This window comes from Chelmon rostratus, chromosome 12 (assembly GCF_017976325.1).
Source record: "Chelmon rostratus isolate fCheRos1 chromosome 12, fCheRos1.pri, whole genome shotgun sequence".
NCBI lineage: Eukaryota > Metazoa > Chordata > Actinopteri > Chaetodontiformes > Chaetodontidae > Chelmon > Chelmon rostratus.
Window position 1 is genome coordinate 3,817,894 of NC_055669.1, and position 20,730 is coordinate 3,838,623.

Sequence of the window (20,730 nt, forward strand, 5' to 3'; positions counted from 1 at the left end):
TTGAATTGTACTGGGGCGTTGACTTTACTGTTCACTGCTGGACCCTCAATTGCCGACGATAATGTGTTGCTTACTGATTGTCACGACATTACAGATATCTCATTATTATGTGTTATATTACTTCATTATTGCAAACGAGTGATATATTGCTGTATACGTTAACGTTACCCCCAGCACTGGAAAGCATACAAGAGTGCATTATTGGTGTAACAGGGAACTGCACAAATGTCCTTTGTGTGGAACCAATTGTTTTGTACATTGCGTATCTGTACAAGTTCCATAATACTGACGACTTGTCTTCAGGTAATGCAATGACGTAATGTCATACTTTTATTTTGAAAAAACACTGTCCGGAAGTGGCGCTTGGCATTTGGCATGCGCATAATAATACCGAGGAAGAAAAGCAGCAGTGTTTAACCGACGGCATTAAAATTGTAAACATAAGCAACCTGGACGACTTTTCTGCGTCGTTGGGATGGAAATATAAGGTAAGGTTTTTGTTAAATGTGTCTACTTTTTGCAAGATAGTTGTCACTTAAAAATGCCAACAAATGCCGTTTTGATAGCGTTGACGTTAACTTAGTAATCGCTAGCATTACAGTTTATAACATCCAATCCGACCTGATGCTGAGACAGACTCTCAAGCGGCCACAGGCACCCTACGTGTAGGGAATGTCTTCATTTTTCTTACATTTCGTTTTCTTTGGTTATATCGATTCACTTTAACGTTCTACGTTTGAATTATCGCCGGTGGATTCCCTATCACAGTGCTAGCATAGCACATACCATTCCCAGACATCCTCGGGAAGTGGTCTGACTCGTTAGCTAGCTCGTTGATTTTTACGGATCTGCGCATTTAAACATTGTCCTGGAAGCACACGTTATTTCTGTTTACTCACTGCTTTCTACCACAACCACCGGTCAGCTTCACAGGAATCCGATTTCCTACATACTAGTGAAAATAGTGAGCTAACTAGCTAGCTAACTTCGCATCCGGACCAGTCTATCTGCTGAAACTTCGAGAAACAAACAGTTAGCCCAAGTCTTAACTAGTTGATAGTCGTGTGAAGAATGCAGCATGAAACAAATCAGTAACAGGGGGCGACCGCGTATTAACGTCATATGAAGTGGCAGGACTGACACAGGGGATGTTTTGACATAAAGCTGAGGTAAATGGTCTGTGAACATCTGAGCCACTGTCTTTCTGATCCCGTGCAACAGTATCCGTTTTGGCTTGCTGTCTTCCCACTAAGTAATCCTGGTCTGTGATAAGGTTAACACCGTCTGTGTAATGTTATCTGTAAACTGTGCCCCATCTATTCTGTGACAGCTGATTAGCAAACCCACAAGCTGTTGCCAGTATCCAATTTGTAATCACTTCAACAACAAATTAAGTTTTTTTTATAAGACAGGAAAAGAGGACTTTTAGTAACCTCCCCCCCACACACACAGTAAAGGGTGTCACACCTGAGTGTTACTAGCGAACACACTGAGTTATCAGTTTGTCCCAACGTCTGTAAGATGTATTGCAGTTCAACAGTTTTCTTGCAATTAGGAATGTAACAGTACTCAAATTCCCTGCTCAGCATGTACCTCAGTTTTGGTGTCATGGTTCAGTACATTTTTCAGTACAGCAGGGAAAACAAAATCTAAATAATGAATGAATATAAACATTAAACAAGGGCTCAATGGCCATAATGTTTTCTTCACAGTTAGGGCAGTCAAATATGATCATATTCTCAAGAAGAAAATACAAAAACAAAGAACAGAAATGTCTGTAATGCTCCATTGTTCAGACCCTGACCTGTTGATCAATTCAGAACAACTGCAGCTTGTGCTTGTTTATACACAGCAGCACAATGGACTGACTAACATGCACACGTAACAGGGCTCAAACACTTTGACCAGATCCTTAAATCCTGTGTTCTTTACACAGAGTATGGCATTAGTTATTGCTTTGGGCCGAAGCTGCAGTGAGAGGCTGCCTGAGCACTGTGAGGAGAGGGACTTGCTTTCCAGCCTGTTTTGTCCAATTCCTCAAATCGATACGTTCAGGAGACGCAAGTGTAAACTACGTGTTTGAAGCGTTCCCATAGACATAATCAACTTGACACTAATCATTGTCCATTTTTGCTGCAGATAAATAGGAAACCGTAATGCTCCCATACAGTAGATCATTAGATGTCACAGGGAGATCCTCCACCTCTGGTCTCACATTTGTGCTTGTCATTCGAATGGCAGTAACACTACATTAGATTGACTGGCTGACCTAAGCTCACAAGCTTGTTACAGCTGATAGACAACAACCAAGCACTGCCAAAGGTTTCTGTCTAAAACTCCCTTTACCGAACAGTTCGAGATGAACACATGTACATTTAACACCCCGACTTGTGGTAAATGCTGCCTTTGTGGAGCCTGTTGTGGTAGTGTTGTATGGGACTGCATTATATTGAAATTTGTTTTACAATCCATCCAACCCCATTTACTTATGTGTGTGGGTAGCAAAAAAGCAAAAATATCACCTCATAATTATAGTCACCAAGTAATCGCTGAGGTAATTAAATACCTGCTTCAGTCAGTGTCAACACATACCCAGTGTGCATCATGAAGTTTGCAAGGCAGGGTTTATTGCAGGGTGATGGTATTTGATTACAATGCAACAGGTACAGAGCAATTGGTGGCGTAAAGGTGTGTGTAATAAAGTAGTCATTTGGTGTACATAAGTCAATCTGATCTCATTCTTGCTTTGAGAAATGGCTTCTCATTAAATGTGGAAGGTAGCAGGACAGGAGTGTGGCACAAACTACAATTAAAAAGCAGCAATTACCCTCAGGGGAGGATGTCAATGCCTTTTCATCAGCAAACTGAGCACATTTCCCAAAAAGAAACATAAAACCAGATACCAAAATCTAAATGTTAAGTCTATAGTCCTTCTGTTCCATTCATGGTGATGACAAATCAAACTCTGTAGTCAGTTTGTTTTGTTGCCTTTGTAGGTTAACCTCAAGGTGTGGGACCAAACATTATTCTTCAGTGCATGGACGCAAAGCCAATGCGCAGGTAGGTGTGGTTTGAGTGTTACCACTGTGTGTAATGTGTGAAAGATCGATTGTGTATATGATCCTTTTGCAGAATGAAAAATCTCTGTATTAGATTCAGACTCCTTGTAAACAAGAATGGTTTTAATCAGAGCGTAGAGTAAATGTCACCATGAAGGCAGGTGTTGAATGTCGTGTTTTTTACTCAAGGAAAATCATTTGTACCAAAGAGGGGAAAAAATATCCACTATAGCAATGAAATGCTTCAGAATGAGTCTCATTTAGAGAACTGGTGTGAACCCCCCCGTGACTCACTGGTACCTTACTGCTTTGTCACCACATAACCTTGTCTGCAAGGCAGACAAATCCCAAAAAAGGGTTAGTGTTGATAAGACAAGTCTTTTTTTCTTTGTTTTAGTCAATAGAATCCAGTTTTAATTTTAGTTTTATTTGAGTCAGTGTTTTAGTTATCATTTTCTCAGACAGCTTCATGATATTGTTTTTAGCTGATGGACATTTCTCCTGGCCATAAACATTCCAATGTGAAGTAAGCATGCCTTATATCACGTGTTTCTTCATCTAGGTTGAGAATGTGTTACTAACTTGTAATGCTTCCATATCATATACAAAATGAAGGCCTGAAGTTTGTTAGAAAAAGTGCTATGCAATCATATTTCCTTCACAGGTCGTATTTATTTTCTGCATGAATCTACAACACAACAACTCTAAATGGCCTCTGCATGTTTGTTAAACTGCATCATTATGGCAGATGGGCAATTATTCTGGGAACATAATGTTTATTCACCTTACATAGATCCAAAATTAATCCTGAATTATGTTAAATGTTTGCTGAATGTGTTTGCGTCTGTTTATGAGTTGTGATAAATCATAAATGATCCTTTAGACATAGCCTGTATAAAACAATGGATGCAGCCACTTGGTAGTGCCTGACTCCACTAAATTTCTGGCTAATCCAAAAATAGGCAAAGAGGTGGAGCTGAGGTGGGCTGAGTGAAGCGGCTAGCTGTCACTCAGTGTGGCCATGCCCATGATTATGCATAACTTTAAGCCTTAATAGAATTTCAATGTGTGACTTATATAAAAATTCACGCTCCGTACAGTCATGAACGGGCAAATTAGCTTCCAAAGAGACCGAAAGCATTATATGTTTAGTTCTAAGTGGAAATTAACATACATACTGAACAGAGGTTTGAGGTTTGGCTGTAATTTCTGTTGTCAACATTTTTTTTATTTACATTTCCATTACAACTTAGTCATGAAATTTTCACTGGTTTGCCCTTGACCAAAAGCCTGGTCACTGGGGACTCTGCCCAGAACCTGCTTTGACAGTTTTGTATGAAGTTACCGTAAGGGATGAGACTCTCTCTAGCTTGAATATTTAATGCAGTGTATCCTTCACAGAAACTTAGCAGGAGACAGGCAGACTCCTTGCTGTGAAATGAATATGTAAAATCCTCCCTTTGTTGTTCTAAAAAGAATAAATAACCCCAAAAAGAAATGATACGTCAGCCTACATTAGTCTCATGTAGTCTCTGCAAACAAAGGGTGTCGCGGGACATATGCGGGCTGGAGGCCTGAGGTTCCCCACCCCTGGTTTAAACCCAACCCACCATAACCCTGATGATGTCATAATTTCTTCTAATTTCAGAAAGGTCCCTCCAGAAATACTGACACTGTCACGGGCTGAATAGTACTCCTTGTGATGAGGAGACTGTCTTCATGTGTAAGACAGGAGTGTCCTATAATATTGCTACAGATTAGTGTTACAACATGTCAGATACAAATGTTGATTTACTGAATTGTTATTTGCAACATTTAAGTGTGGAGACAGTATTTTGGGGCCTTTGGATTCACAGGTATACTGGATATGTCAACAGATGTCATTTACTACAGGACAAACAAAGAAAAAGTGAGGATATATTTACTCTCTTACGCACTGTCCATCTGGTTGACGTTTAGGGCCACCAGCGCACGCCAAGACGCCACTGGAATGGACATTACCAGCCGCTGTACTCTGGGGGACCCCAACAAGCTCCCTGAAGGGGTCCCCCAGCCTGCACGCATGCCCTATGTCTCGGACAAACACCCGCGGCAGACCCTGGAGGTGATCAACCTGTTGAGAAAACACCGTGAGCTCTGTGACGTGGTGCTGGTGGTGGGTGCTAAAAAGATTTACGCCCACCGTGTGATCCTGTCTGCCTGCAGCCCGTACTTCAGGTACAAAGAGATAAACCTTGTACTCAACTTACATTTTATAAAGGAAAATATATCTGCAAATGAATCCAAATTAATATCAAAGTGCAGGCGCAGTGCTTTGAGTGATATCTCTTGTTCTGTTCAGGGCGATGTTCACTGGAGAGCTGGCAGAGAGCAGGCAGACTGAAGTGGTTATCCGCGACATCGATGAGAGAGCCATGGAGCTGCTCATTGACTTTGCCTACACTTCACAGGTAACAACAGCAGCAATGTGTGACAGTGTTTCATTGATATTTGGCTGTCGGGATTAGTGGTGTGTTATTCACAGTAATATTTGTTTTCACAAATTGCCATGTGTCACTGTTGATGAGAATTTATAACCACATTGACCAAAAGCATGCAGATGCTCAGTATCACAAAAAATCTGGTAAACACAACAAAATAAGTGGTGCTAAAAGTCAAATGACTGGCCGTGATGGCTTCACGTCCTCCCGCACCGAACAGGCTTCAGTGGCTCACAGGCTGTGTGCATTTGAACAAGTGCTAACAAGAAAAGGAGCTTTATTTGAAATCTGCTGCAAGTGCAGAAGTTTACATTTATTTCATCAAATCTGCATTAATGACCTCAGACCTCAGGCAGAATAAACAGGACCTCCACTGTAATGTGACTCATTTTTACTTTTACATCATTTGTTTTACACAATTGAATTACAGTGGATGCAACTAGGAATATTTGACAATGATCAACAGAAAATCTTCAGTGTAAAGGCGAATCTCAACAAATTGATCTAAACTCTATTAACATATTTAACATGATTAATAACTGCATAAGCAGCACCAAACTCATCACAGGTACAGCCAGTTGTTTTTAGTTGCATATGTTGAGATTGTCTGGTCGAGGTAGTTTTCACAAGTGATTTTAGTTCAAAACCACCAGGATCTGAACAGTCTGTTTGCTGATTAGCTGGTTTTCTGGCAAGAACTACCATCTTGGATACAGAAGAAGCTACACACAAACCCACAGCAAGGTCATTGAAAGCCAGACTGTATATCCTTCAGAGTACAATAAGGTCTGTTATAAAAAAATACGACCATCATGGTGCAGCAATAAATCCAACTGGAGTGTTCTCAAACTGAGTGTCTCTGCGAGAGGCCAGTTGAGAGTGACAAGGAGCTGCAGGGTTCCACAGCTGAGTTGTGAGAAAGTCTGCAGACAACAACTCGCTCGTCTCTGATGTCTTGACCTCCCTGCTCCTAGGTGACTGTAGAGGAGGGAAACGTCCAGACGCTGCTCCCCGCCGCCTGCCTTCTCCAGCTGGCTGAGATCCAGGAGGCCTGCTGCGAGTTCCTCAAGAGACAGCTGGATCCCTCTAACTGTCTGGGCATTAGGGCCTTCGCAGACACGCACTCCTGCCGCGAGCTACTCCGCATTGCAGACAAGTTCACCCAGCACAATTTTCAGGAGGTAGGAAGTCACCTTTCCTTCTATCCTGCCACACAGCTGTCAGAACTGGGCTTTTGTTTCATGCACTATGATGCCCCAACTACTTTTTTGGCAGTCAATACTGATCATCTGTGTATTGTCTGATACTGATGGTGTTTTATTTTGTTACAGCAGCTGGTATGGCAGTATTATATGACAGTTTGACTGCTTTGTAATGTACTTGGGTCTGCACCAGTTGACAGTGTAAGCCAGGCTAGAAATGCTGTGTGACTGTACAGTATGAAGTAAAGAACCACAAAAAGTCAGTCTTGCTTTTTTCTTGTTTTGATGTAGTTTGCTGTTTTAATAAGAGGAGCAGGTGGCGGTTTGAGTGATACCTGATTCCACCATAGAGCTGTGTGCACTGCACTGATTCACTCCTCTCTGTCTCTCTCTCAAACACATTGACACTCGAGCAGTCTGTGAATAGTAAAGTATGATCATACCTGCTGCGTTATCAACTCAGCCACTTTTCAGACCCTTTTAGCAACTTTATTTCGAAAAAGCGACAATGCAGTCCCTGGCTTTTCTTAGACCTTAGTTCCTGGGTCTCTCCCCCTCCTCTTGCATCATGCACAGGCAGTCAGTGTGTGAAAGTGTGGGAGTTCAGTTGTGGTGAGGTATTAGCAAAACAGAGTACCTATGGAGGACGTAGAAAGTTAACAAAAACACATGTCGAAAAGCTTAGCTGTAACAAATATAGTGGTTGATAGTCTGTTTGACAGTATAGTTTCACATGGATAGAAAACATGGAAAATGACCAAACAGTCTATTGATTCATGATTATTAAGGTCTGTTGCAGACATGTGCTTACACAGCACATGAGAAGCTGTCACCGAGTTTTATAGCTTCACTGCGCACTGCTTTCCAGAAGAAATGGATGCAGTCGAAGAGTGAGGCAGTAACAAAGTGTCTCTGTTTCAGTTTCACTCTGTTTTAGGGCTGAAAAAATCAAAACAAAAAGGAAATATTATTGAAATCGTGGTATGGTCAAGTGCAAGATCCAAGTCAGAGGAGCTGCAATTTTTAAAAAGTGTCACACTATACTATTAGAAATGCAGCATTGTGGTGCTACAGAGATGGCCAGCTTGTTATATGCTAGTAATAATAATAAACAAAAAGAGAAAATTCCCTTAATCTCTCACCAGTAATGCTTCATCCACAGACAAATTCAGACAGGCAGAAAGAAATGTTGGTTTGTAGCTTGTGAGTCAGTAGAACAGGGAAACAGGCTTCAGGCTGTTGTGCTCAGCTGTGTGGGCTGCACAGCAGCTGACACACAGACTATCTTCTTGTCTTGCATCTGTCTTTGGCAATAATTGGGAAGTTTGTGACATTTCTGACAAACCATAGATTATGCGACAAACAAGTTGGCTGACTGACGGACAGAGAAACAGACACTGAATGACTCTACCTGTCATTTATTTTCTCACTTGATGGAAAGTGAGGATTTCTTGATGTTCTGCTATTGATAGAATATGTGAGGTATTCACAAACACATTAAATGTGTGTTGATTGTGTTGTCACCCATAAAGTGAGTAAGTACAGAACACTATTTGTGTATATAGCTTCAATTAAATGGTCACATAATCAGTAGAGCTTAACAGGACCTCCACAGCCATGGTCTGACCTCACAGGTGTCCTCACTTATGTTGTCTGATTAGACCTCTTGTTAAAGGACTTGGTCAAGACGTGTTAGTCTGCAGCCAAATTCACCATTCATTCTAAATTCAGTGAAAATTCAGCGTTTGTCAATCTGGCTGGAACATTAGGACCGGCACTGTGACAATATGAAAACAGCTAAAGGGCTGCAACGATTAGTCGATTAATCATTTAGTCGATTGGCAGAAAAATAATTGGAAACTATTTTGATGTTCAAATAAATGGGCTTGTTTCCCTGTTTGACATTTTATAAACAAAGCAAATAATTGCCAGATTCCTTGATAGTGAAAATAATTTTTTCTTTAGCTGCAACCTTGAACAGTTCTGTCTATGATGCCTGGACACCTGCACCCAGCCAATTTCAACAGGCGTAACAGCTACATCTGGTGGACAATATATATCATTACATTTTCTGTGAAAGAATGGCACAGTGAAAATACCGCAAAATATAACACATCATTTTGATTGTTGGCCTTTGTTACGAACCTTTTTCCAGGTTGATACTGACCTTTCCCAGCAAAGGTGAAACTAATAATTGTTAACGACTGTGTTCTGTTAACGTGTCCCAGTCAGTCAGAGCTGTGCTTAATACCAGAGCCGTGAAACTGGTCAAACTAAATTGGATGCAGCCAGTAATATTAATGTTATCAATTACACCTGTGTTTCTTGCTATTCCATGTCAAGACGTTTGTCTTTAATTTGACCACGGACAGGATTAGTAGAGCACGATTTTCAGGTGCTGCCTGATGTGATCAATTTAAAATGCTCAAGACAGAGAAAAGCAGTTTGCATTGTGATGATAACAATAATGCAGTGATGACTTGGTTTTGAAGACTGATGGATTTCGTGGTTGTGGAGAATTATAATTTATCGTTTTCTCTTTGTGGCAGAGCTGCTGACTGACTGACTGACTGTTCTGCTCTGTTCTCTTAGGTAATGGAGAGTGAAGAGTTCATGCTGTTGCCTGCCAACCAGCTGATTGACATCATTTCCAGTGATGAGCTCAATGTGCGGAGCGAGGAGCAGGTTTTCAATGCCGTGATGGCCTGGGTGAAATACAGTATCCAGGAGCGCAGACCGCAGCTACCCCAGGTTTGTGGCTGAAGAAATATCTTACAACAGATTCGGCCTCTGTTGCCAGTTCTGTTACTTGCATACCACACACTCATGCACAACACTTAACGTTGCTTCAGACTTCTGTTGGAGCAGAAGAACACTTTGGAACTGATGTGGGTTTCCTGTGCTCTGTAGGTCCTGCAGCACGTCCGTCTGCCCCTGCTCAGCCCCAAGTTCCTGGTGGGCACCGTTGGGTCAGACCCTCTCATTAAGAGTGACGAGGAGTGCAGGTGGGTTTGTTTGTCAACCAGTTGAGTGTTTTTGGTGGTAAAATGCTGCTGGTGCTGATCTGGATGCAGGGATTTGTTGGATTTCTCTAAATTGCCAGACATTTATGAACTTCTTCTTAACTTTTTTGTACATTTTTCATATTTATTTCTGAATTTTGAACTACAAATACTGACAGGGGACACATTTACCTTGACAATACATACTATCATATGGATCATATACTTTTATCCCCTGTTGTTTCAGAGACCTGGTTGATGAAGCTAAGAATTACCTGCTGCTGCCTCAGGAGAGGCCACTGATGCAGGGCCCCAGAACCCGGCCGAGGAAACCTATCCGCTGTGGAGAGGTACTCTTTGCAGGTCAGTACCTTTAGGCAATAGATTAAAACCAGGGTTTTCCTTGCATCAAACAGTATGTAGACACAACTGCCCATGTGGAGGATTGATTGCTGAACTAATCATTCTTGTTCTAATTTAGTATTGTCTACTGTCCACGTCTCCTGGTCTTGTAGTTGGTGGTTGGTGCAGCGGTGACGCCATTTCGAGTGTGGAGCGTTACGACCCCCAGACTAACGAATGGCGGATGGTAGCGTCGATGAGTAAACGTCGATGTGGAGTTGGTGTCAGTGTTCTGGATGATTTGCTGTATGCGGTGGGGGGTCATGATGGCTCATCATACCTCAATTCCGTGGAGAGGTGCGGCATGATCACTCAAGCTTTGTCTGAATGCTTTCATTCTTCTTTCCCTTTTCTATTTCATGCTCATCTTGTCTGTCCGCTTAGCTCAATCAAAAAGATCTACCGGTAAAATTTTGCTTCCTCTTTCTTCCTTCTCTCCTGTCTAGATATGATCCGAAGACCAATCAGTGGAGCAGTGATGTAGCCCCCACTAGCACCTGTCGTACCAGTGTGGGGGTGGCTGTCCTCGGTGGTTATCTGTACGCTGTAGGGGGACAGGATGGGGTTTCCTGTCTCAACATTGTAGAAAGGTATCTGTCAGAACCCTTGTGTCTGTGATAAACTGTCCATGTAAACATCGTATAGAGTTTGTTGTTTTTGATCTGACATGAAACCAGCAAATTCAAACCTACATCCTGTAACTTGTTTCCTTGAGGTAGTTCAGTATATTGCATGTCTTATCTTCTGAGTTCATATCCAGGCACTTGTTGTTCATCATGAACAGCTGGCTAAATTCTAGAAGCTTCCCATAAACTTAATGTTTGAACAATCATTTATTGATTTTTTTCATTGGTAGTATGTTATGTAATCACTTCATCTAATAGAATCCTCCTTATGCTTAAGGTATGATCCAAAGGAGAACAAATGGACTCGTGTGGCATCCATGAGCACCAGGCGACTGGGCGTAGCTGTGGCTGTGCTGGGGGGGTTCCTTTACGCTGTAGGAGGGTCTGATGGGACGTCACCTTTAAATACAGGTATGATCCTGAGTCATGTGAAAAATGCAATCTTAAACTGACCCAGAGCTGTGACAAGAGTGATGGATAGGACAAAAGAAACAGGTAGAAACTTATTACAAATTAATGTTTGAGACGAAGTCGAGGCTCCTCCTGTAGAGAGGTGTGAAATGTCTGAGGGGAGAGTAAGAGTGTCGCAGTCAAAGAGTTCAGCTTCCTTCATTCCATAGGTCTACCTCAGCGTTCTGTCAGCTACATGGTCAAGATGTTTGCTGTAATTATTTTCTTTTTTGCTCACATTTGATTTTCCCCCTCCTTTCTCTTTTTTCTTGCGATCTTTCCCTCCTGCTCAGTGGAACGTTACAACCCTCAAGAGAACCGCTGGCACACAGTGTCTCCCATGGGAACCAGGAGGAAGCACCTCGGCTGTGCCGTTTACCAGGACATGATTTACTCTGTCGGGGGGAGAGACGACACCACAGAGCTGAGCAGTGCAGAGCGATACAACCCCAGGACCAACCAGTGGTCTCCTGTAGTGGCCATGACGTCCAGGCGGAGCGGGGTGAGTGTGTCGGGGTGTTTGTGTGTGTGTGTGTGTGTGTTGGGATTTTATGTGGTTGAGATATGAGGCTTGTTTATGTATCGCTGTTGTCACTGCTTCAGTCATAATTTAATAACTAGATTGACTGCATGTCATTTGTAAAAGGTTTTATTAACACGTGTCAGTTGAGTTGCTGTAGTGAATATTAAGGTGCTGAAGTGGTTGTCAAACCTGTCTGTCTGTCTGTCTGTCTGTCTGTAGGTGGGCTTGGCTGTGGTGAATGGTCAGCTGATGGCAGTGGGAGGCTTTGATGGGACGACGTATCTGAAAACTATAGAAGTCTACGATCCCGATGCCAACACGTGGAGGTAAGTACCACTCTGTAAACGGCTTTTTTAGCAAGATTATTAGCTCCACAGTACCATATGATGCTATTTGCTGTAGCTGTGGGGTCGGCCAGCTAAAGTACAGTTGCAACTTTCCATTTGATGTCTGTAATTTTAATACGTACCAGTAAAGTTGACAGTGTTTTTGATGTGTATGTAACTCTTGTCATGCTCATTCACAGACTGCTCTTGTTTGTAGTCAGTAGTTTCTCTGAAAACAGGCAGAGGGTGGGTGTTACATCCTCCAACATTTTCATTTTCATTTCATATCCAGAGATTGAACAGTAAATTAGCACAGTCTTGATACCAGCTTTCAAAAAGCAGCATCCAATTTGTCTAAAACTGTTTTTACAGTGTATTTAAAGTGGTTAGTTAGCATCACTCGACACACCTTGTCTGACATGTCTGAAAGCATATGAAAGCAGAAAGCAGGTTTTTATTTGTGGTGCTCCAAACATTCAACAGCAACATCCATGTCCACATTCCTCCAATCACCTCACTATCAACACTTAATTCCTCTCAAAAAACTCTTTATCCTGAGGTCTGATCATCCAAAATAACAAGGACACTGTTTCTGTGATGATGATTTTTCCAGAATTTGAGTTGTCCAGACAATCTTGCCATGCCAAGCAAGGCATATTAGATCTCATCATTGACCACTATGGGTGGATAAATACTTGCCATGCAGCTTCAGCTGCATCCTCCTCATCATCATCATTTAACAACATAGAAAATATCTAGTAAACACATCGAGATATTAAGAAAGTCACAGAACATGCCAGAACGAAACAACTCTTGACTTAATTAGATTGAGTGGTATTACACACACTCGAGACAAAGCCATTAAACAGGCGTACTGAACTGTCCATCACAGAAGCCCCGATTAATTTTGTTTTCTATTCAGCCATTTTCACATTCATGAGTACCACAGCAGGGTCTTTGGATTGTATAATTTCTACTGCACAAAAGAACTTTTGACCTTTTCCTCCCTGATCATTTGGTTGTCTCTCACTCTTTCCAGGTTGTACGGAGGAATGAACTACCGCCGGCTAGGTGGAGGGGTGGGCGTCATAAAAATGACTCACTGTGAATCCCACATATGGTAACACCAACCCCCGCCACCACACACACACACACTCACACGCTTCTCATCACCGCGCAATGGATGCCTCTTTTCACCAACTCTCGTGCCTCCAAAAGAGACGCTGTAATGAATGCGAGGATGAGAAAAACGTGGGGGGAGACGAGACGGAAAGAGGAACGAACTTTGAACTCTTGCTCATCCCCAACCCCTCTCTGAGGTCACTAACTTTGGATTACCCTGCTATCATGGATTGACCGCAGTCACCACGAAGTGCACTGAGAGCAGAAGTCGACCAAGAACCATTAAGCTTCCAGTTTGGCGAGGACAGTCCTTCTCCTGTGACCTCTCAAAGTTTTTATCCTCCAAGCCTTTCGGTCTGGGACATTTGGTTTTGGCTCGTGTGATGGCCGGAACTCAACTTGGGGAGATTAGGTTACAATTCTGAGATTTAAAAAGTTCAAATGCATCAGGTCACTGGGAGAGGGTTTTTCAGTCTTCCAACTGTGAAAGCCTCCATCACTATCCCTTGTCCTAAAACCCCATCCACCAGATTGTGGCTGCTCACCACCACCCTCAATGAGTTAAAAACAGCCATCAGGACAGCAAACCCTCTGTTCATTGTGTGAAATCCATTATTTCCTGGAGACACGGCATTGCATACTGACTGTCAGAGGTAAATCTCTCATTCATTTTCTACTTTGCTCTAGGCTTCGAAGCATACGTCTTAGCTGTGGCTGTTGTGTCTCTGGGCCTCGTGTGTAGCATTGAACAGTAGAAAGCTGTCAGGCAGTTACCTTCTGAAGACGTCTATACATCTGGGATACCCAGAGAGGAAAAACCTAATTTATTTTACCAATAACGGCCACCAGGGAAGATGGGTAGCATTAGAAGAGTGTGTATGAGGGAGTCACTGCTACTCAACATTTCCTTCCAAACTTTCTGTTGTTGAACGGGGCTCTGCTGCTGCACTTTACAGGAGGTTTTGTTTGCTACCTTGGATGTTTGAAGATTTCAGTTCGGATGCCGACGGTATGGTTAAAGGAATACACTACACGGCCTGCTAGTCGACTTAGCCCCTTAGTGGAAAGAACTCAGACACCGAAATCATCCAACTGTGTCACTGGTGTATTGCTGGTTCCTGAAGGCCTCAGTATGCTTCAAACAAGCTCATGGCTTCGCATTGTCACACATAGTTATGGGCTGAAATTCCATTATTGGAACAATAACAATAATAACATTTTCTTGCGTATCGTCCAGAGATATCCCGCATTCTTACTTTATATCAACACTCAGCGGCCTGCTGCATTGCCTCCACATTGCTCCGTCACCCCACCTCTCCCGTTTTTCTTCAAGAATACTTTTCTTTTGCGTATCGTTGTTGTCTGGACACGATAAAGTAAGCGCACGAACAGGCATTTTCTGTCTCCTCAAAGGTATTGATGGTGTTGCACTCTGCTGTACATTCTAATATTGTCGTTCAAAGTTCAAACCCCGCCTACTTTCACACGTCCACACACCTAATCAGTTGTTGTGCAGCGTGGGGATGATTGTCATACTGTCTGGTCCAAAAAGTTACAAAAATTGTCCCCTCGGTTCTATTTTAGACCCTGTTAGATGATCTGATAAGCACTTTGTTTGAAGCATACTGAGACCTTAACAGTGTCATAGACTGCATTTGACAGTAGTATTTGTGGCTAGCTTTACGTTAATGGTGGAAATGATATTCTTTATTGTTGTTTTGTCAACAAATCTCACAGAAATACCAAAACCAACAACGTGTTAGTCCGTCAGTCACTCATTGTAGCTTTCCTAGACTGTGTGTGGTACTCCAATCCCATTCAGCCCTACAGATGTCTTTCAATCTTTGAAAACAAATATTGTAAATATATCGTTCAATTCAAAAAAAAAAATTACCTAAAACAGCTGTCAAACATTACTCGGACAGGAGGAAATAGTACATTTGTTGCGGACTACTTTCAGCTGCGGATTAATCCACATTTGGGGCTGTAGTGAGCATTTGGGGCAGTGGGACGGTGTGAGTGGGACTGAGTCAAAATAACCGACAGAGTGTGTGTTCATGGTAATGAAGGAACATGTCACCCAGTGCGACAGTGTGGTTTACTGATGTGTTTTATAGGTTTTGGACAATAATGGAGCTCTAAGGCACCAAGAGATAAGATATATCAGGCTTTGAATACACACACTATACTTGTTAGTACGATACATTCATTGTCGTTTTGGGACTGCACATCAGGTTTGTTGACAAGAAGAAGAATATCATCTAACCCTTTAACACCAATTGCAGTCATTTTAAAGCCATCATAAATGCTGTCCATGTTGTCGATTGGAAATTGAAATACAACACAAACATTCTGCTTTAAAATACTTGATTACTTCTGGCAAATTGTGTGTTGATAGCTGAGGTCATAAAATCCTTTACACACGTTTTTGCTTTGACACGTAACACTGGAGCCAGTGATCTACTTTGGACACAGATGATTTTTGTGCATGTGTAATATTATGCATTATGTAAACTAACTTCCTTTCCCAAACTGATTTTGTTTCTTCCTGAATGCACTGTCAGAGGTGCAGCTGGCTGAACAGAGCAGAGCAAAGCTCAATTCCACGATGCAAGAATTAAGTCCAGTGTCAAACTCAACATTTGATGAACATTGTAAATAAGTGTTTTATGTCAGAACTGAAGCAGTTTTTCAGCTTTCCATTTAAAATGCTGATCACCTCTGGGGGATAGATTTACCATAACCTAGGCTTCCCCAAGGCCCGAGTTCAGTTCAGAAATGTTAGGAGAAACTTTTGGACTCTCAGTCATTTATTAACATGTCGGATAGGGTTTGACCCACATTTGACCCTCTGCTAAGCCCCGCCACCCTCAGGCACTGTTGCTAGGCCTGTCAAGCCTTCTGTTCTCACACTGGACATATGTAGTTTACAGTAGAAAAAGGTGGCAGATATACCTTCAAGATTTGCAGTAATCTGTGAAACACTAAGTTGTCTCCAAACGTCCCCAAACCAAACAAGGAGCAGGACTGAGCTGCTATTAATGCTCATTTTAGTTGCACCTTGGCTCACAGATTGACATATCCACAAACAGTGCATGTATCGGTCCTGGACAGGTATTTCTCAAATGTATCCTGTAATCCCACAAAATAATATAGAAAGCTAATGACATGCCCATTGCCTTTGGATGTAATGCTTTGTTTCCACAATAGGTAGTAAGTTAGTAGGGCAGATATGCTAACATTTGCAGCCTACATTAGAGCGATGAAGACAAAGATTAATCCATGCCTCACACGTTTGCTCTTGTGTTTTAGGGGTTTGAAAGACTACCGAAAAGACACCCCCCTCCAAACACTTGAAACACTGAGTATCGCTCTTCTTAGAGCCTCGTGCACACTGCATCAATGTGTAGAGAAATGGAAAGCTTGACAAGCCCGAAGGTGCCTAGTTACACTCATTGAGCTATGATTGGACAGTTGCTGGTAGAATGGGGGGTTTAACGATGGGTCAATTCAGCAGTTTTAGGGTCCAGAAAGCCTGAGAATTTGTGTTTGTTCCATGATATCCCTGATAACAAAAGCCAGGGAGCCATTTTCTCATTTAAAGTGGAGGAGAATTAAACCTAGTTTTCTTATTGGGTTTCTGTTACATGCTTTACTCTTCTAGCATCAAAGTCTGACCTCTGTCCTGCAACAAACTCAAAATAGTTGTCATGACAGCGGACTAAGGCAAATGCAGTGAAGTGTATTTATCCCAGTTTGTTGTTCAAAGAATGGCCACATTATTATAATTTGAATCTGTACATGCATTAATGAAGTAAACCTCCCTCTGCAGTAGTCACTGATTGATATTATCCACACATTAAGGGGTCTGGAGACACAGGTCCTATTTTCTGCCTTCACAGTTCCCCCCTTCTTGTTTACACGTCATTGTATGCAGCGCAGTATAATGGCACCACCTGCTGGAGGACAATTTAAGTGCAGCACTGATATGAATCATAAAAAACCTTTTGCAGTTGTCTAAGCGGTTCCCGGTCATACTGATCTCAGCTCAGTGTGAGACAAAAGTGGAGACACTCTGAGTAGAAGGTGGAATTGGTTTGGACGAATCTCAGAATTTATTGCACTGTGATTATCTTTTTTTTTTTTTTTTATCGTATTTTATATGGCTGTTATGGCTGTTCAGCTTTCCAGATATGGGGGAAAAATGTAAAATCCTAATAAATCCACCTGGGAATCAGACATTTCAGGCGTGGCGCTGAATGACGGATCTTTTTCACAGATGCAACACATGTCACTTGCTTTGTGTCACACACAGTTCATCACTGCTCTGCACTTTAAATCACATGTGCAACAAATGAATTGCTGTAATGACCGGCAAGTGACAGCACATCCGAGGTGGTTTTCCATGAGCACGCAGGTCTCAACCTGAATATTGGTGTTGATGTTCAATGATATGGCAACTGTAGATTTTTGTTGGGTTTAGTTTTCTATGCTAGTGGGAGGTTTCAAGCGGCAGGACGACTGTTCGTCTGATCATGCAAAACCTTCTGTTGAAAGTGTTTGTTTTTGGGATGTTTTGCAGTCACACCTGCTGATCCCCACTTGAAATATTGAATTCATTTCATTGAATTTTCTAAAGTGCTGACATTGGAGAACAGCAAGGCTCTGTAACACATCTTCCATACTGACTTTGATAAATGCACATTTTTCACCAAACAGAATTGAACAAAAAACGATGCAGCATGGCCAACCGTGTATACCTGCTTCTTGAAAACTGTCCCGAGAATATGTTGCTCCTCTTCACTGCCACAGAATTCCAAGGAAGTCTCACTCAGCTTAAGAGTCCATACATGGTATTTCCAGACGAGCCCTGTTACTGTTAAATAGCTTTCCTTAAAAGTCAAAACACCATGTTTTCAGCTTTGTGATGGTGCATTTTAAAATTTTAAATGGGTTATTTCGCTTAAAGAGTAGAGCTGTTCAAGACACAGGTAACTCATGGGTGAGACATTTGACTTAACAAATAGTGATTGGGCTGTTCTGCACCAGTAATACTGTATTTGTTCTCCCAAACTGAGTGGACTTTCCCTTTACTCATGTAAGCTACTAATGATGCATTGTGATAGTGATGAACAGAAGTGGAGTTCAGTCAGTAGCCGATATTCAGTATCTTGTTTTGAGTAGCCTCTGTGCAGTGTGTCCAACATGTGACCCACACATGGCTGTGATCTCTGGTGTTTGTTTTCATATGTCAGACAGCCTCCTCTGAGCTGGGATCACCACAGCAGCTCTGGACTCACCATGTTCACTATGACAAAGATTAAAATCTTTCCCTGGAAAAACAAGCGTGTCTGATTCTTTATGGGATTTAGTGTAGAACTGAGCTTTTGGGGGGGAAATAAATGAATTCAAAGTACTTTCTCTGCTGCAAAGAAGAAAAAGTGTAATATTTCTTCGTCTTAATTGTCAGTGTTATTTTTAGGTTACAGTTTATGTTTTTTTTTTTTTTTTTGTTTGTTCCAGCACTAGTCTGAAAACCCCAAAATAAGAGTTCAGTATGACAGCAAGACTAATGATGGTCTCTTACAGTAATGAATCTACAGGCTGCAGGATGCTCATGGTGGCTAAGTGCTGCTTATCCACTGAGTTTCAGAGAAAATCCACCACCCAGAACAAGTGATGTGGTGTCTCTATGATATCACCCGGCTCTGTTTCCAGCAGCTCTGACAGATTGTAAATTGACTTGGATATCGGACTGTGACTGATTCACAGCCAGCTCTATGTTTAAAGGTCACACATTTTTATTATGGGACATGTCAAACAAGTATTCTAAGAGCACACAAAGTCAGTCATGATGTTATCGGGAAACGGCATCACTAAATGTTGGGAAATAAAATTAAAATCCACTATAACTGAACAGCTACCTGAATAAAAACAACTGAAAATAAAGGCGCAGGCAGCAATTTTCTTCAAAATTAGACTTTTCTAGATCAGAATGCAGATGATGAGAGATAAAATGACAGAAGCCATTTTTAAGATAATTGATTATTACAGTGTCACCTTGAGGTCAATGACTGTCAGATGTGCCTGAGCAGTGCTGTAGGTGGAATGTACAACCCATGAATCTGGGATTTGGAGTTTGAGTCTGTTTGTCTTTTTGATCAATGGTGGGGCTGACGCACACACCATAGCACTGTGCAAAAACTCCACAGGGCACCTTTAATTACAGTACAGGAAAAGTATCTGTCTCCATCCCGGGCCTATGAAGCAACCTTAATACTGAAGAGTAGTGTTGTCAAGAACATTAACTGAGAGAGGTTGTGTCCCAGCGTCTGCATGAGCAGACAGACGGGGACATCTTGACAGGATGCTGTTTACACAAAGCTAACATGTTGTGCCAAAATCTGTCTCACACAGAAATGAATTTCCCCCCCAGTGCATGTTCACTTCAGTTTCACATCAGATAACAAAATACTTTCAAGGTCTGTTTTCTCACTGCTGGCCTCCAAACAATGGAGAAACATTTTTTAAATCTGGGATTGCAAAGAGCAAAAAATGTCTCCTAAAAGAAATCCCCCCCAGATGCCTTCTGATGAAAGCCTTACAATTTGCAGAGGTGTACCCATATGAAAGCTGAGTTTAAGAACATAACTGGGGACGTAAAGCGCCGATCCACTGCTGAAGACATTTGGACGCACCACAGGGAACGTTTCCTAGCAGCCTGCTGGATTAACTCCTCTGCTTTGAAGCATGAAGAAGATGCTACAGCCTGTAAAAATATAACAAGGAGACACGTTCCGTGTCATGAAACCGAGCACGTCCGTTCAGCTTGGCGCTGTCACAGTCACTGCGGCTGATACACTCACGGATTTATGGCATCAAAACACGAGGATGCCGGTGAGGTCTGCACACCCGCACTCTCAAGTCAGACTAACATGTGGAGGAAGTGGCCTCTTAAAGGAGAGGTTCACATTTTTCCAAGTGACAGTGTTCACTTGTTAATATGTACATTAAAAAGAGTTATTGGTGCCTGTAGTGGTTCCTGCTTTCCACAGGAGCTGTAGAGACATCGCTTCCTAACGTGATTCCACTGTAAGAGATGAAGGGTCAGAATCCAGAGTCGTCGCTCTGCACAGAATTCCCTGTTTGTTAAGGAATGACCCTTGGTGTTGTGGGTGGTGCTGCAGGGTACCTGGGGCCGTTGCTACAAGCCATTCAGTTGCAGTGAGACATGACCAGGGTTGTCCCTTGTCACTGATCCTGTCTGTGATCTTCATGGACAGAATCTCAAGCCTGTCAGCGTTGGGGAGTCAGATCAGTCTCAGTAGTAATGCACACATGAGGACCTGATCTGACTCCAGTACCAGTTGAGGTATTTCAGGCATCTGAACAGGATTTTCTGGGCACATCCAACTGGCAACGGAAAAAGGATAATACATGTACATCTCATCTGGCTGGAGAGCACCCCAGGATCCCCCAGGAGGAGCTGGAAGATGGTGTTGGGAATCTGGACTACCTTGCCTAGCCTGCTATCACCA

General features: G+C 42.2%; 1 protein-coding gene across 2 annotated transcripts; it reads left to right on the forward strand.

Moving 5' to 3' along the window:
* The first annotated feature begins 368 nt into the window (after positions 1 to 368).
* klhl20 (kelch-like family member 20) lies at positions 369 to 18,524 on the forward strand. 2 transcript variants are annotated; one of them, XR_006007246.1, is made up of 15 exons: positions 369 to 488; positions 2,997 to 3,060; positions 5,019 to 5,276; positions 5,401 to 5,509; positions 6,514 to 6,720; positions 9,334 to 9,492; positions 9,652 to 9,746; positions 9,991 to 10,106; positions 10,259 to 10,442; positions 10,592 to 10,735; positions 11,049 to 11,182; positions 11,515 to 11,723; positions 11,964 to 12,070; positions 13,110 to 13,845; positions 14,149 to 18,524. XR_006007246.1 is itself a non-coding variant. In XM_041949278.1 (14 exons), the coding sequence occupies exons 2-14, from the start codon at positions 3,038 to 3,040 to the stop codon at positions 13,192 to 13,194; spliced, it is 1,830 nt and encodes a 609-aa protein (XP_041805212.1). In that variant the 5' UTR covers positions 369 to 488; positions 2,997 to 3,037; the 3' UTR covers positions 13,195 to 18,524. The 2 variants fall into 2 exon arrangements, 1 of the variants encoding a protein (XP_041805212.1); XM_041949278.1 differs by having other exon boundaries at positions 13,110 to 18,524.
* The last annotated feature ends 2,206 nt before the right edge of the window (positions 18,525 to 20,730 follow it).

Coding starts and splice junctions, on each gene's coding strand:
- klhl20 (XM_041949278.1), top strand. CDS start 3,038: ATGGACGCAAAGCCAATGCGCAG. Junction 6,721..9,333: donor CCCAGCACAATTTTCAGGAG/GTAGGAAGTCAC, acceptor CTGTTCTCTTAG/GTAATGGAGAGTGAAGAGTT. Junction 10,443..10,591: donor TACCTCAATTCCGTGGAGAG/GTGCGGCATGAT, acceptor TCTCCTGTCTAG/ATATGATCCGAAGACCAATC.